This window comes from Cebus imitator, unplaced genomic scaffold (genome assembly GCF_001604975.1).
Source record: "Cebus imitator isolate Cc_AM_T3 unplaced genomic scaffold, Cebus_imitator-1.0 Scaffold96, whole genome shotgun sequence".
Taxonomy (NCBI): domain Eukaryota; kingdom Metazoa; phylum Chordata; class Mammalia; order Primates; family Cebidae; genus Cebus; species Cebus imitator.
In genome coordinates this window covers 3,481,176-3,494,176 of record NW_016107411.1, presented here as the reverse complement: position 1 = coordinate 3,494,176, position 13,001 = coordinate 3,481,176, and the positions used below count along the sequence as shown (strand labels likewise).

At 54.0% G+C, this 13,001-nt stretch overlaps 3 protein-coding genes across 11 annotated transcripts in view; 1 reads left to right on the top strand and 2 right to left on the bottom strand.

The window, feature by feature from the left end:
- The window catches only part of MARS1 (methionyl-tRNA synthetase 1), a 30,081-nt gene extending 23,960 nt beyond the window's left edge, over positions 1-6,121 (bottom strand). For 2 of the 3 annotated variants that reach the window (XM_017536213.2, XM_017536214.2), the window contains exon 1: positions 6,007-6,121. The gene's annotated coding sequence lies outside the window, so the exon portion shown is untranslated. Of the gene's footprint in view, positions 1-5,551; positions 5,732-6,006 lie in introns of those variants that run through there. The other variant, XM_037741234.1, reaches the window with a different exon arrangement.
- ARHGAP9 (Rho GTPase activating protein 9) overlaps positions 1-10,793 on the top strand; it is a 17,363-nt gene extending 6,570 nt beyond the window's left edge. The window contains exons 2-19 of one of the 6 annotated variants that reach the window (XM_017536215.2): positions 3,240-3,304; positions 3,601-3,934; positions 4,251-4,468; positions 5,318-5,539; positions 5,726-5,839; positions 6,032-6,124; positions 6,346-6,407; positions 6,543-6,633; positions 6,836-6,931; positions 7,074-7,172; positions 7,408-7,549; positions 7,638-7,745; positions 8,074-8,172; positions 8,342-8,419; positions 8,569-8,622; positions 8,877-9,011; positions 9,345-9,450; positions 10,361-10,785. In XM_017536215.2, the coding sequence (XP_017391704.1) occupies positions 3,240-3,304; positions 3,601-3,934; positions 4,251-4,468; positions 5,318-5,539; positions 5,726-5,839; positions 6,032-6,124; positions 6,346-6,407; positions 6,543-6,633; positions 6,836-6,931; positions 7,074-7,172; positions 7,408-7,549; positions 7,638-7,745; positions 8,074-8,172; positions 8,342-8,419; positions 8,569-8,622; positions 8,877-9,011; positions 9,345-9,450; positions 10,361-10,532 (2,288 nt within the window). In that variant the 3' untranslated portion in view covers positions 10,533-10,785. Of the gene's footprint in view, positions 1-3,239; positions 3,305-3,600; positions 3,935-4,250; positions 4,469-4,551; positions 4,570-4,608; positions 5,214-5,317; positions 5,540-5,725; positions 5,840-6,031; positions 6,144-6,345; positions 6,408-6,542; positions 6,634-6,835; positions 6,932-7,073; positions 7,173-7,407; positions 7,550-7,637; positions 7,746-8,073; positions 8,173-8,341; positions 8,420-8,568; positions 8,623-8,876; positions 9,012-9,344; positions 9,451-10,360 lie in introns of those variants that run through there. The other 5 variants (XM_017536216.2, XM_037741235.1, XM_017536217.2 and 2 more) reach the window with 5 other exon arrangements.
- The window catches only part of GLI1 (GLI family zinc finger 1), a 13,874-nt gene continuing 11,653 nt past the window's right edge, over positions 10,781-13,001 (bottom strand). For both annotated transcript variants that reach the window (XM_037741230.1, XM_017536203.2), the window contains one exon: positions 10,781-12,729. In XM_037741230.1, coding sequence (XP_037597158.1) covers positions 10,985-12,729 — 1,745 coding nt within the window. In that variant the 3' untranslated portion in view covers positions 10,781-10,984. The remainder of the gene's footprint in view (positions 12,730-13,001) is intronic.

The following is a 13,001-nucleotide window of genomic DNA, read 5'->3' as shown; positions in this document are numbered from 1 at the left end:
ACGGGGTTTCACCATGTTGACCAGGATGGTCTCGATCTCTTGACCTCGTGATCCACCCGCCTCGGCCTCCCAAAGTGCTGGGATTACAGGCTTGAGCCACCGCGCCCAGCCTCATATTTTCATTGTTATGAGTGGGCAGGGACCTTTTTTTATTTGAGATGTAGTCTTGCTCTGTTGCCCAGGCTGGAGTGCAGTGCTGTGATCTTGGCTCACTGCAACCTCTGTCTCCTGGGTTCAAGCAATTCTCCTACCTCAGCCTCCTGAGTAGCTGGGATTACAGGCGCCTGCCACCATGCCCAGCTGATTTTTGTATTTTTAGTAGAGATGGGGTTTCACCACATTGGCCAGTCTGGTCTTGAACTCGTGACCTCAGGCGATCCGCCTTCCTCGGCCTCCCAAAGTGCAGCATTACAGGCCCCATATTTACCATCTTAATTGACAATGCCTAGCACATAGTTCCTGCCTGGCATATATGATAGTAAACATTCAATAAATATTTATTAAATTTATTTTATGTATTTTGAGACAGGGTCTCACTCTGTCCGCTAGGCTGGGGTGCAGTGGCACTATCATACCTCACTGCAGCCTCAACTTCCCAGGCTCAAGAGATACTCACACCTCAGCTGCCCTAGCAGCTGAGACTACAAGGCACACGCTGCCACACGTGCCAAACCAAAAACAAAATCTTTTTGTAGAGATGGGATCTCACTATGTTGCACCTCAAGTTCCTGGGCTCAAGTAATATTCCTGCATCAGCCCCCCAAAGTGCTGGGATTACAGGTGTGAGCTACCGTGCCAGGCCAATATTTATTGAATTCATATTAAACTAAATAGTGGTATTGGAAGAGAAACAAGTTTGTGGGGAAAGCTGACAAGTTCAGTTTGGTTCATACTGAGTTTGTGGTACCTGCAAAATACTCAAGTGGATTTTTTGGTGGACAGTGGATCAGATGGGAGCCACAGAGAAAGATCTGGGCTGGAGACATGGTCCTTAGAAGCATATGGAAGTCATTTGAGCTGGAGAGAGAATAAGACCACCCAGCAGCGGGGGGCATGCAGAGAGCACAGGGCACAGGATCTCAGACAGGCTTCTGTGGTTTAAGGAACAGGCAAAGGAAGGCCATTCATCATGCCACAGAGTAGGAACTGCTAGAAAGGTAAGAGGGACACCAGCAGAAGAGGAAGGTCAGTTGTGCTGCCTGCTGTTGAGATGTCAGGCAACATAAGGACTGCAGAGTGTTCATGCAAGGTCAGGGGTGAATCTGTTGAAGAGTGACTTTGAAAAGGTGGGGGAGTGAGGGGAGAGGAAATGGAGATCCCCTATAGAATGTAGGCAGCTCAAGAAGTTTGACTGTAAGAAGAAAGAGAGAGGCTGGGTGGCTCACGCCTGTAATCCCTATACTTTGGGAGGCCAAGGCGGGCAGATCACAAGGTCAAGAGACTGAGACCATCCTGACCAACATGGTGAAACCCCGTCTCTACTAAAAGTATAAAAAATTAACTGGGCATGGTGGTGTGCACTGTAGTCCCAGCTACTTGAGAGGCTGAGGCAGGAGAATCACTTGAACCTGGGAGGCAGAGGTTGCAGTGAGCTGAGATGGCTCCATTGCCCTCCACCAGCCTGGCGACAGAGAAAGACTTCGTCTCAAAGAAGGGCTGGGCGCAGTGGCTCACGCCTGTAATCGCAGCACTTTGGGAGGCCGAGGCGGGTGGATCACTTGAGGTCAGGAGTTCAAAACCAGCCTGTCCAACATGGCGAAACCCGTCTCTACAAAAAAAAAAGAAAGGGAGAGACATATGGTGGTGCCCAGAAAGCCTAGTAAGGGGAGATTTAGCTAAAGATGGGAGATGTTTATCTTGGATATGTTAACATAAAAACTTGGATATATTTAAAAGTGGATGCAAAGGAGCCAACAAAAAGAGAGAGCTTCAGAGAAGGCATAAAAGGGTGGATTCAATCACTGAACACCAAATGTGAATAAGTGAATAAATGGGTGAAGTTAGTCACTATTTTGGAAGTGGGAAGGAAGATTTGAGGTGTAGGGTTCTCCATGTGTTGAAGTGAAGTAAACTAAGAAGGAAGATCACTGAGGCAGAAGCCCAGTACTAGCCACCCAGCCCTCAGGGGAAGAGAGCTGGCTTTCTGATATCTCCAGAGGGGAGGGGCATTCCCTCCCTAACCCACTTCTCCAAAGCCAAACAGAAAGCCTCACATTGTGCAGTAGAGAAGCTGAGAGAAGGGAAAAAGAGGAGTGGTCAGGTAAGGGGGAAGCGGAAGTGTGGGTTTTAAAGTGCTGGGAATCTAGAGAAGGGCAGTTCCCACCTTCCACCAGGGAGAAGCTGACATCAGTCCCCTATCCACATGCCATAGTATCTTGTATTATTGTCCATTGTCTCTCTTTCAATTGTAATTATTAAGTTTATTGTGTCATTAGTTAAGATCGGTCTCTCTTTAAGCTCCAAGAGGGCTCATTCCCTTCTCTCATCTCCAGTGCCTGACACTGCTCTTACACACAGCAGGCGCTCAGTCAATCCTCGTTAAGAGCATGAATAGGCTGGGCGTGGTGGCTCACGCCTGTAATCCCAGCACTTTCGGAAGCCGAGGCGGGTGGATGACAAGGTCAAGAAATCGAGACCATCTTGGCCAACGCGGTAAAACCCTCTATACTAAAAATACAAAAATTAGTGGGCATCGTGGCGCACGCCTGTAGTCCCAGCTACTTGGGAGCTTAAGGCAGGAGAATCACTTGAACCCAGGAGGCGGAGGTTGCAGTGAGCCGAGATTGCGCCATTTCACTCCAGCTTGGCAACAGAGCAAGACTCCATCTCAAACAAACAAAGACCATGAATGAATGAACCCATACACTAAAGTATCCCCGGCCCCAAGAGGCTTATGTATATAGGTTAATATCAAGGCTTCTCAGCTCCCAAAATCTTGTCCTGGATCGGGAGGCTGATGATATTTCAACTCTGAACCCCTCTGTGTTTCTCCCACTTTGTCTCTCTCTGTGATTCGGTCTTGCTATTTATTTGGCTTTCTGTTTCTCTGTCACCATGTCTCTCTCAGTCTGCACAGGAAGCATGCAGCTTTAGGTCTGAGGTGATTGGTAACGGAAACACTGATGCTTGTGCAAATTTAATAAAGGGTGACACACATTTTTGTCTTTGTCATTAACCTTGTGTCTCCCTGTTTCTGTCTCAAACCTGATTCTTTCTTCTTATCTCCTTCCTGTGTCCAGCTCAAGACTCCCACCACCACCCTGGACCAACGCCTGCCCCTGGATCTTCTGATGGGCCCCACAAGGTACCTGGAGGAAAACGACCCACTTAGGTCATCTCCTATAATTTCCTGCCCTGTCGGCCATGCAGCCCTGCTGACCACATCCTCTCTTGTGTTACATATTTCCTCACCAGACACCACCAGTTCTCAGCCCCCAAAACCTGCCACTGACCCTCACCAGGCTGTTTGCTCTACCCTCTCCTCCCACTCAAGGGCTCCATCCTCACCTCCCACAACACTGCTCCTAGAACCATGTCTCTCTACCTGGAGACAGCCAGGCCTGTTCCCTTCTGGGTCTCCAGTACCCCTTTTTCCCACAGGTGACAGTTCTGGCTACAATGCTGTCCGGCCGGTGGTGGCCAAGTTCCTGGGGGAGCCTAGGGCTGGGTCCCCGAAGCCCTTCTCGGGGATCCCAGCTCTGTGCCCTCTATGCCTTTACTTATACGGGGGCAGATGGTCGGCAGGTGTCTCTGGCTGAAGGGGACAGGTTCCAACTGCTTCGAAAGACCAACTCTGACTGGTGGTTGGCAAGGCGCCTAGAAGCTCCCTCCACCTCTCGACCCATCTTCGTCCCAGCGGCCTATATGACAGAGGAATCCATCCCTTCCCAGAGCCCAGCTACCGTCATCCCCAGTCAATTGGTCTGGACTCCTGGTGAGTAACCGCTAAACCCCCCTCCATCACCTTCCTGTCTCCCTGGATTCTGGGAATTGTTGGGAGGACCCCCCTCCCTCAAGCTTCTGTTAGCCATCTTCTCTTGCTTCCCTTTGATCGGCCTACCTCCCACCCCCGCCGTGGTGTCCTCATCCCACTGCCTGTCCTCCTAGTTCCAAGGCTTCTAGGTCTCATATCATTTTCCACATCCTCCCTCTGCCCTCCTTGTCTTCCCTGTGAGCCCCCAAGATGGGGGACCTAGTTACAACAACACCTCTGATTACCTGCCACCCACCCTTCCCTTTTCTGTTTCCAGGACCAAAGTTGTTTCATGGTTCCCTGGAGGAGTTATCTCAGGCCCTTCCAAGCAGGGATCAGGCTAGTTCAGAGCAGCCTCCTCCACTTCCCCCCAAAATGTGTAGGAGCGTCAGCAGTGACAATTTGAGGCCCAGCCTTCTGAAGCCTTTCCAGGAAGGACCAAATGGAAGATTCCTCTCCCGGGAAGACTTGCCCTCAGAAGCCAGTGCCAGCACAGTAAGTCACAGCGCTTCCAAGCTGGACTCTGTTCTGGGCACAGGACAGATAGCACTCCTGACTTCAAGGGACTCCCCTGGGGGTGACAAACACAAAAACAAGTAAGATAACCCTTGGTACTACTGATAAGTCTACAAAGGCAAGTTAATGTGGTGGAGCGTGGCTGGGGTGGAGCCAGGAGGCATCTGTGAGGTGACACATTCAGCTGACTCTGAACAAGGAGGAGAAAGAGGCAAAACTGGGTAGGAGGTGAGAAGTGATGGCAGGTAGCAAAGGCCCCAGGGGACAGGGAACAGGGTGTGGTGGAGGCACTGAAGGCCAGCCCTGTGCTCTTTCTCCCTGCAGACTCCTAGCCCAGGGCAGGGTTTTCCTGTGTTCACCTTGCCTGCTAGGTCATAGCTTGTCCCCTCTGGAGATGTGACTTGCTCAACCCCTCCCTCTCTTTCTCAACGGTGGATGGAAAGGGGCCCCTTCTCCATCCTGTAGACCCTTCTTTGTCTTCTTTTACCCTGAAGGATGTGAGGGTGAAGCACTCCCTTCAGCATTCCCCCCCACACCCCCCCAGAAAAAGCCGGTTCCCCTTTCCTGTGGCCCTGAGGTGGGGGTGGGGTGGGGGAGGAGGGAAGTTGGCAACAGGAAGTGAGGAGAAGAGCAAAGAAAACTGTGAGAGAGAAAATTTTTAAAAAGCAGCTGGGGCCTGGGGTTTCTCCCCCAGTACCTGGGTCACCTCAGCCGGGAGCTGGAGGTGAGAAGACGGTGGGGGAGAAAGCAGGAGCTGGGAAGGCTGAGAGAAGTGTGGGGAAGGCAGCAGGCAGAATGACCACCTCCTTCTTCCTCCTTTTCTGGCAGGCAGGCCCCCAGCCCCTCATGTCAGAGCCCCCTGTGTACTGTAACCTGGTGGACCTTCGCTGCTGTCCCCGGTCCCCACCCCCAGGCCCTGCATGCCCCCTGCTGCAGAGGCTGGATGCCTGGGAGCAGCACCTGGACCCCAACTCTGGACGCTGCTTCTACATAAATTCACTGACTGGCTGCAAGTCCTGGAAGCCCCCACGGCGCAGTCGTGGCCAGACGGTGAGACCTTACCTCCTGTTTCTCCACTGTCCCCTCAAGCTCCTCCTTCCCCTACTGAACCTCAAGGTAGTGGGTTTTCTCTCTGGGGCTCTCAGAAGATCAGAAGAATCAGCCAAGTGTAAGGGTGTGGAGAGCGGATAGAGGTGGCATCTGGATGTAGCTTTATTTCCTCCTCTCCTGATCCAGAACCCTGGCTCCATGGAGGGGACACAGACCCGGAAGAGGGACAATGATGTCCTGCAGCCTCAGGCAAAGGGCTTAGGATCTGACACAGGGACCCCAGCACCGATTGACCCACAGGTGAGATCCCTCCCATCTCCCAATCACATGCAGAAAAAGCCAGCTTGTTATGACTTTCTATTTTATGTAAGACATTCTCCACTCCCCACCACACCCCCTGCCTCTCACGGGCATCCCACCCCTCTTCCTCCTTCAGCCAGGGATCCTTGACTCCAGGGTTTCCCCACCTGTTTCTCCAATCCTCTTCCCCAGGGTTCCCTCAGCCTCAGCCAACGCGCCTTGCAGCTTGACACTCCAGCCTTGCAGCCCTCTCGACCTCTGCCGCAGCTCCTGGACGACCCCCATGTGAATCTCCCATTTCTTTGTGAATAACAAGATCCTTCCTGCCCCACCCCCCAATTCCTGCTCCTCAAAAACATCTTCCTCTTTCTGAATATCCTCTTACCCAGCCCTCCCCCAGCAACTTTAAGGCACTTTACTCCTGGGAGACCCCCTAGGGAAAGCTGTGGCCACTGTGGAGGGCGCCGGGTGACTTACAGATACCATTCCCTCCCTCCACTTCCCAGGAGGTGGAAAAGTCCGGCCTGCTCAATATGACCAAGATTGCCCAAGGGGGGCGCAAGCTCAGGTGAGAATCCGGAATCCAGCTAGGGTCTGGGCTGTCGACTCCCTAGGGCAGAACAGGGTGTTAGAAGAGCACCCTCCCCGTGGCATTCGAGAATGACCTTTTAGCCACCACTACCTTCCCCCTCCACCCCTGCAGGAAGAACTGGGGCCCGTCTTGGGTGGTGTTAGCGGGTAACAGCCTGGTGTTCTACCGAGAGCCACCGCCGACGGCGCCCTCCTCGGGCTGGGTGAGTGTGAGCGAGGGGCGCAGAAGGGGTTAGGGCGCTGCCTCCTGCCTCACGCCAATGTAGGGGGATGGGCGGCGGCGGGGAGGGCGGTGGAGAGGAAGGTAAAGAAGTGAGGCAGCCTCCCCCTCCTCGCAGCCCATCGGGGAGAGGGAAGCAGTGAAGGAAACAACACCGCGGCCTCAGTTTCCTCCCTCATTGTCAGGGGCCACCGGGTAGCCGGCCCGAAAGTAGCGTGGACCTGCGCGGGGCGGCTCTGGCGCACGGCCGCCACCTGTCCAGCCGCCGCAACGTCCTGCACGTGAGCGCCCTCCCGCGCGCGCGTCCCCAAGGCTCTACCCGACCCGAGGGCGCCCCCAATCTCCCGCGCGGGCCTCCCGCTCATCCTCCCTACTTTTTATCCTCTTCCTCGTTGACCCAAGCTTTCCCCTCCTGGCCCTCAGATCCGCACGGTCCCTGGCCATGAGTTCCTGCTGCAGTCCGACCAAGAGACCGAGCTGCGAGCCTGGCACCGCGCGCTGCGGGCGGTCATCGAGCGGCTGGTTAGATGGGTGGGGGCCGGGAGAGAGGCTCCGGCCGGCCGGGGCAGAGGGAGTGTGTGGTAGGATAGGAGTCAGGGCCGGTGGGGACAGTGTGGGCTCCGTGGAGAGCTCTGGCCTGGGGCAGGTTTGGGACGTGGGACCCCGGCAGTGGGTCAGAGTCTCCCTGCTTCCAGCTAGGGGTGCGGATTTCTCTCCTCTTTCACTTTGGACACGTCCCGCCCCGCCCCGGGTCTAGGATCGGGAGAACCCCCTGGAGCTGCGTCTGTCGGGCTCGGGACCCGCGGAGCTGGCGGAGCTGAGCGCCGGGGAGGACGAAGAAGAGGAGTCGGAGACGGTGTCCAAGCCGCTGCTGCGCCTCAGCGGCCGCCGGAGCTCGAGTGAGTGACGGGCCGGACTGGACTTTCATGGCGTGGGGTATGGCGTCTATGGCGTGCGCTCACGCCCTGCTCCACTTGCCTCCTGCAGGTCGGCTACCCGAAGGCGCAGAGCAGAACCGTGTGCGCAACAAACTGAAGCGGCTCATCGCGAAGAGACCGCCCTTGCAAAGCCTGCAGGAGCGGGGTCTGCTCCGAGGTGAGGGGGCTGGGCCAGGTTCATGGATAAGAAAACTCCAGCGGGGCTCAGAGTAGAGCTTCCCAGAACTAGACCACAGCCTACTGTGACTGCTACTTTCCCCACTACTACAGATTGTTTAGGGGAAAAGCCAGGGAGATGTGTGCCCCCTTACCAGATTGTTTGAAGCAGGGGATGGGGGGCGGGGGGATGGCGTATATTTCGTTGACCAGGTCTGCCACAGGCAGGCAGAAGGACCAGCCTCACTTGAGGATAAAGACCTATGCTAAGAAGAGCTCCCTTAAGTGACGCTGGCACTGGCTTCCCGCCTCACTCTGTGCCTCCCCAGACCAGGTCTTCGGCTGCCAGTTGGAATCACTCTGCCAGCGGGAAGGAGACACGGTGCCCAGCTTTGTGCGGCTCTGCATTGCTGCTGTGGATAAAAGAGGTCACTTTCCCAGAGACCCCAGAATCCTCTTCCAACAGGCTAAGGCCTAGAATTTTCTGCCTCCCCCATTCTACTTAGTCTTCCTACTGCCCTTTTTCTCTCCACCCTTATATCCCTCACCACACACTTTCAAGCAGCAGTCCTCATCAAATCCTTCCTCATCTCCCAGGTCTAGATGTGGATGGCATTTATCGGGTGAGTGGGAACTTGGCAGTGGTCCAGAAACTTCGTTTTCTGGTGGACAGAGGTGAGAAGGCTTGTGGGCCAGTGGTTGTTCTAAAAATGTCTTACCTGAGAATCATGGGTGCTTCTGCATGATGAAGCTGGCAGAACAGGGAGGCCTTCAGGGTGGAAGTGTGTGTCTTAGCTCCTGATCTCTCCTGGTTCATGTTGCAGAGCGTGCAGTCACCTCCGATGGGAGGTATCTGTTCCCAGAACAGCCAGGACAAGGTACTTACATGGAAGACCCCTCAGACCCCTAAGATTTCCCCATACCGTCTTTGCTTCCCATGGATACCCCCATGTACCCCTCCTAGGAGGGTTGTCTGCATTCCCACCTTAGCTACCTTGCCCCACTGCAGACCCACTAGGCATTCCTATAGCCTGCATTGACTGGATTTCTCCAGAACTTTTAATCTCTTGGTCTCTACATCTTTCTGGCCCTTCATGAGCCCTGATGCCCCTATATCTCCTTCTCCCTCCAGAAGGTCGGTTAGATTTGGACAGTGCTGAGTGGGATGACATTCATGTGGTCACTGGAGCCCTGAAGCTTTTTCTCCGGGAGCTGCCCCAGCCTCTGGTGCCCCCACTGCTGCTGCCCCATTTCCGAGCTGCCCTTGGTAAGAGTTGGAACTTTGGAAATCACCCTTGATATGAGGGACACAAGTGGTAAATAATAGAATAGAGATTCGCTTACACTCTTCTCCCTCATTCTGACCTCAGAGATGGAAAATACCACTCAACTCAGGTGCCTACTCCAGTTGCTTTTTTGTGAATGTTTAGAGGGCCAAGTTGAAAAGAATTATGAAGCTGTAGTTGGGCTATATGAAAAAAGTCTGTGCCAGATTAATGATGTCTTCCATGGCTATGGGAAAGAGCAGTGAATTTACCCACCTGTCGCAGTACCTTCCCTAACCTCACTACTATGCCTTCCCATCACTCTCTTTTTCTAGCACTTTCCGAATCAGAGCAGTGCCTCTCTCAGATACAAGAGTTAATAGGCTCAATGCCAAAGCCCAACCACGACACTCTACGGTATCTCCTGGAGCATTTATGCAGGTCGGGAAGACTGAACCTCTTTGTTCATGCTGGGGAAAGGTGGAGCGGGGGATGCCACAGGGACTCTGTGCAGGTGGACTGAAGGTAGGGAAGCACCTGTTTACTGGGCAGGTGAGAAGACAAGCAACCTCTGTGCAGGAACATATTACCAGGGTCAAAGCCTTTATTTATTTATTTTTGAGATGGAGTCTCGCTCCGTTGCTCAGGCTGGAGTGTAGTGGTGCAATTTTATCTCACTGCAACCTCTGCCTCCTGGGTTCAAGCAATTTTCCTGCTTCAGCCTCCCGAGTAGCTGGGACTACAGGCGCCCGACACCACGCCCAGCTAATTTTGTACTGTTAGTACAGACCGAGTTTCACCATGTTGGCCAGGTTGGTCTTGAACTCCTGACCTCAGGTAATCCACCTGCTTCGGCCTCCCAAAGTGCTGGGATTACAGGCATGAGCCACCACATGTGGCTAGGGTCAAAACCTTTAGGTCAGCATCAAATGGGAAAATGGAACCAAGATGTTGTGAGAGAAATAAGGGAAATCCTGCCTCTCACTTCCCTCTGCCTCTTTGTCTGTCATTGGGGCATTGCTGATGGCTTCTTTCGTTGAACTGGGCCTAGGCAGTGACTTCTGAGAGGGGATGGCCATTTGAATTAAAGCCTCCCATACAGTGAGCAGATAGAACTCTTGGGGTGGTCACTGAAGGTGGAAGAGGCAGTTGTATATTCAGATTGTATCCTGAAGGTTTCTCCACGGGTCCATTTTCATTCCCCTCACAGCTCCTTGTTTTTTTTTTTTTTTTGTCACCACATGGAGGGATCCCAGGGTGAACTCTTCCCTGCTCAGACCTTTGAAGGGTTAGATTGCTATGAAGTGCCAAGCTGCTGCCATATATCCCCCTTCTTGGCCTTTGCCCACAGGGTGATAGCACACTCAGATAAGAATCGCATGACACCCCACAACCTGGGAATTGTGTTTGGACCAACCCTGTTTCGGCCAGAGCAGGAGACATCTGACCCAGCAGCCCATGCTCTCTACCCAGGGCAGCTGGTCCAGCTGATGCTCACCAACTTCACCAGCCTCTTCCCCTGACCCAGGCAAGGAAGAAGAGAAAACCTGTTTCCAATCATCTCTGGTGGTGGGAGGCTGGTGTTCTGTTTTGAGGACATCCCTTTAAATCTCCCAAATGACTGTCTCCATCTTCATCTTCATGAGTGTGACTTGAGGGGTTGGGATGGGTGAGGGAGCTTCTCCAAAGAGGAAAGTGAGTGTTTTCACCCCTGCTTCTCTTCTTATTCCCTGTTATCATTCCCCCCAACATAATAACACATAAAGCAGCATTTTTCTGATGCAGTTCCTTTATCAGGAAACAGTGTCATTATCAAATTTCTCCTCAAAACATATACAGACTATACACAGCCCCCAAGCCCATACCTCCCATCCCTGGGGCATCTTGTGCAGGGGATTGCAGCTCCTCCAATTTTTCTGGGAGGATAGAAACTCCTTAGGAAATACAATCTGTGATGGATGAGATTCCCTACTCTTTAGGCACTAGAGTTGAGGAATTGTGTCTCCCCTGGGAGGGATCTCAGTAAGACACTCATGTTGCCCACAGCCATGTTGGGGGGCCCAGTGGGAGGTGGGGTATGTCCAGAGCTGCCCCTCTGATCATGGGAAGGAGGAGGACTCAGTCCCTGGGCCTCATCCAGAATAGCCACAAAGTCCAGCTGAGTGTTGTCAAGATCAAGAGAGTCCAGGGGGTTACATACCTGTCCTTCAGGAGGAGGGTACAAGGCAGGACCGCCTCCCAGCCTGCCCACCTCAGGATGGCCGCAGCTGGGGTTTGTGCCTCCCACTTTGAGGGGCCCATAGCAAGTGGGCAATGGGGGCAGAAGTCGAGGTGGTGCTGCTGCACTATGGGAAGCCCTGTTTGCCCCCACTACAAAATTTTCATGGCATAGTGAAGGGGTGGGATAAGAGCCTGACTTGTGATTGGGTAAATTGGGTCCAAAGCCAGGTCCATATGTGGTCACTGGAGCTTTAGCAGGGCTTGAGCTAACCTGGGAACCCCCCAGAAACCTGGGACTCTGGTAGGAAGATTCCTGGGCTGGGGCATCTTCCCTGCCCCCACCATCCCACAGCAGCTCCTGTTGAGACTGAACATAATTACACACAAGCTGAGCCTTGAGCTGCCCTGTAGAATGGGTGGGGGAATCAAAGTCCAGGCAAGGCCTGGGTTCTGAAGGAAGATAATCAGGGGGTGGCTGGGTATAGGGGCCTGACTGCAGATATTGGGGAGGAAGGGGCTGGGGGTAGTGAGGAAAGAGAGGCTGTGGGTGTGGGGGCCTCTCACTGGGGTGGGCATTGAGGCAGGGTGCCAGTCCTGTGGCATCAGACCCCACTGGGCATCCCTGTTCCGGCTTGACTTGCACTTGTCCATAATGTTCAAGTCGAGGACACTGGCTATAGGCTCCACCTAGAGCTTTGGGCCCTGGGTACAGCCCAGAGTGGGAAGGGAACTCACCCCATGTTTCTTGGGTGGGGTCAGGATATGAGGCCTGCTGGGGACAGGGGTTGGGGCCATAGTTGGTGGGCGGACCAGGCCCAAGAGGCAGGGAGCCTGGACCCCTCGCTCCATAAGGCTCAGCTGCTGCCCCTTCAGGTCCCCCATATCCCAGAGTATCAGCAGGTGGGAATTCCATATAGGGGTTCAGACCACTTCCCATCATGGAGGTCCCAATTTCTGGCTCCTCCTGTAGCCCTCTAGTATCCATGGCCGCATTCTCAGTGATGCTGGGGGGCTGTGGTGAGTAGACAGAGGTGGGGAGGTGAGGATCGAAGTTCTGTCCTCCCCCTGCCACAGTGGGTGTTATATGGACAGAGCCCAGGCTCTTGAACCTCTGGACTCTAGCTGGAGCGGGACGGTCAGCAGCCCGGGCTGGGTCACTGGCCCTCCGAGTGACCCCTGCATTGGGATTGTATCCTGGATACTCGGCTCGGCTTCTCCAAGGAGGCACAGGAAGACCCCCTATCCGATCCAGGCTGGATGCTGCAGTGGGTGGGGTACCACCTCCTCTGGCTGAAGCGTGTCTTGCCCGGAGCAGGTAGTGCTGGGCAGGCATAAGGCCAGGCAGGGAGGACGCTCCATTCTCTGGCGGGGAGCCAGTGGGGAAAGGGGACGCCAGGGAGGAGCGACGGCTGACAGTATAGGCAGAGCTGATGCTGCTGGAGCTGCTACTGCGGCGGTCAAGAGAGACTGGGGGGCCCAGGCGGCGGGACACAGGGGTACCTACAAGTGATGGGAAGAAAAGGTAGGAGGTCAAGAAGCCTCCTAAATCTCACCCTGCCTCCTCCATGCAACAGCCTTGCCCTGGATTCCCAGGATAAGCTCGTTATCCCTAACCACTCAGTTCTGTCTCCCACTTTTCCCATGCCTATTCTGTTTCTGTGTTACCAAGGATTCCGGGCCGCTATGAACAGTTGTACAGGTTGTATGCTGCACAGTCCTAGGAAACAGCATTCATATCATAGCCTTTGCATATTTTTTTTTTTTTTTTTTTT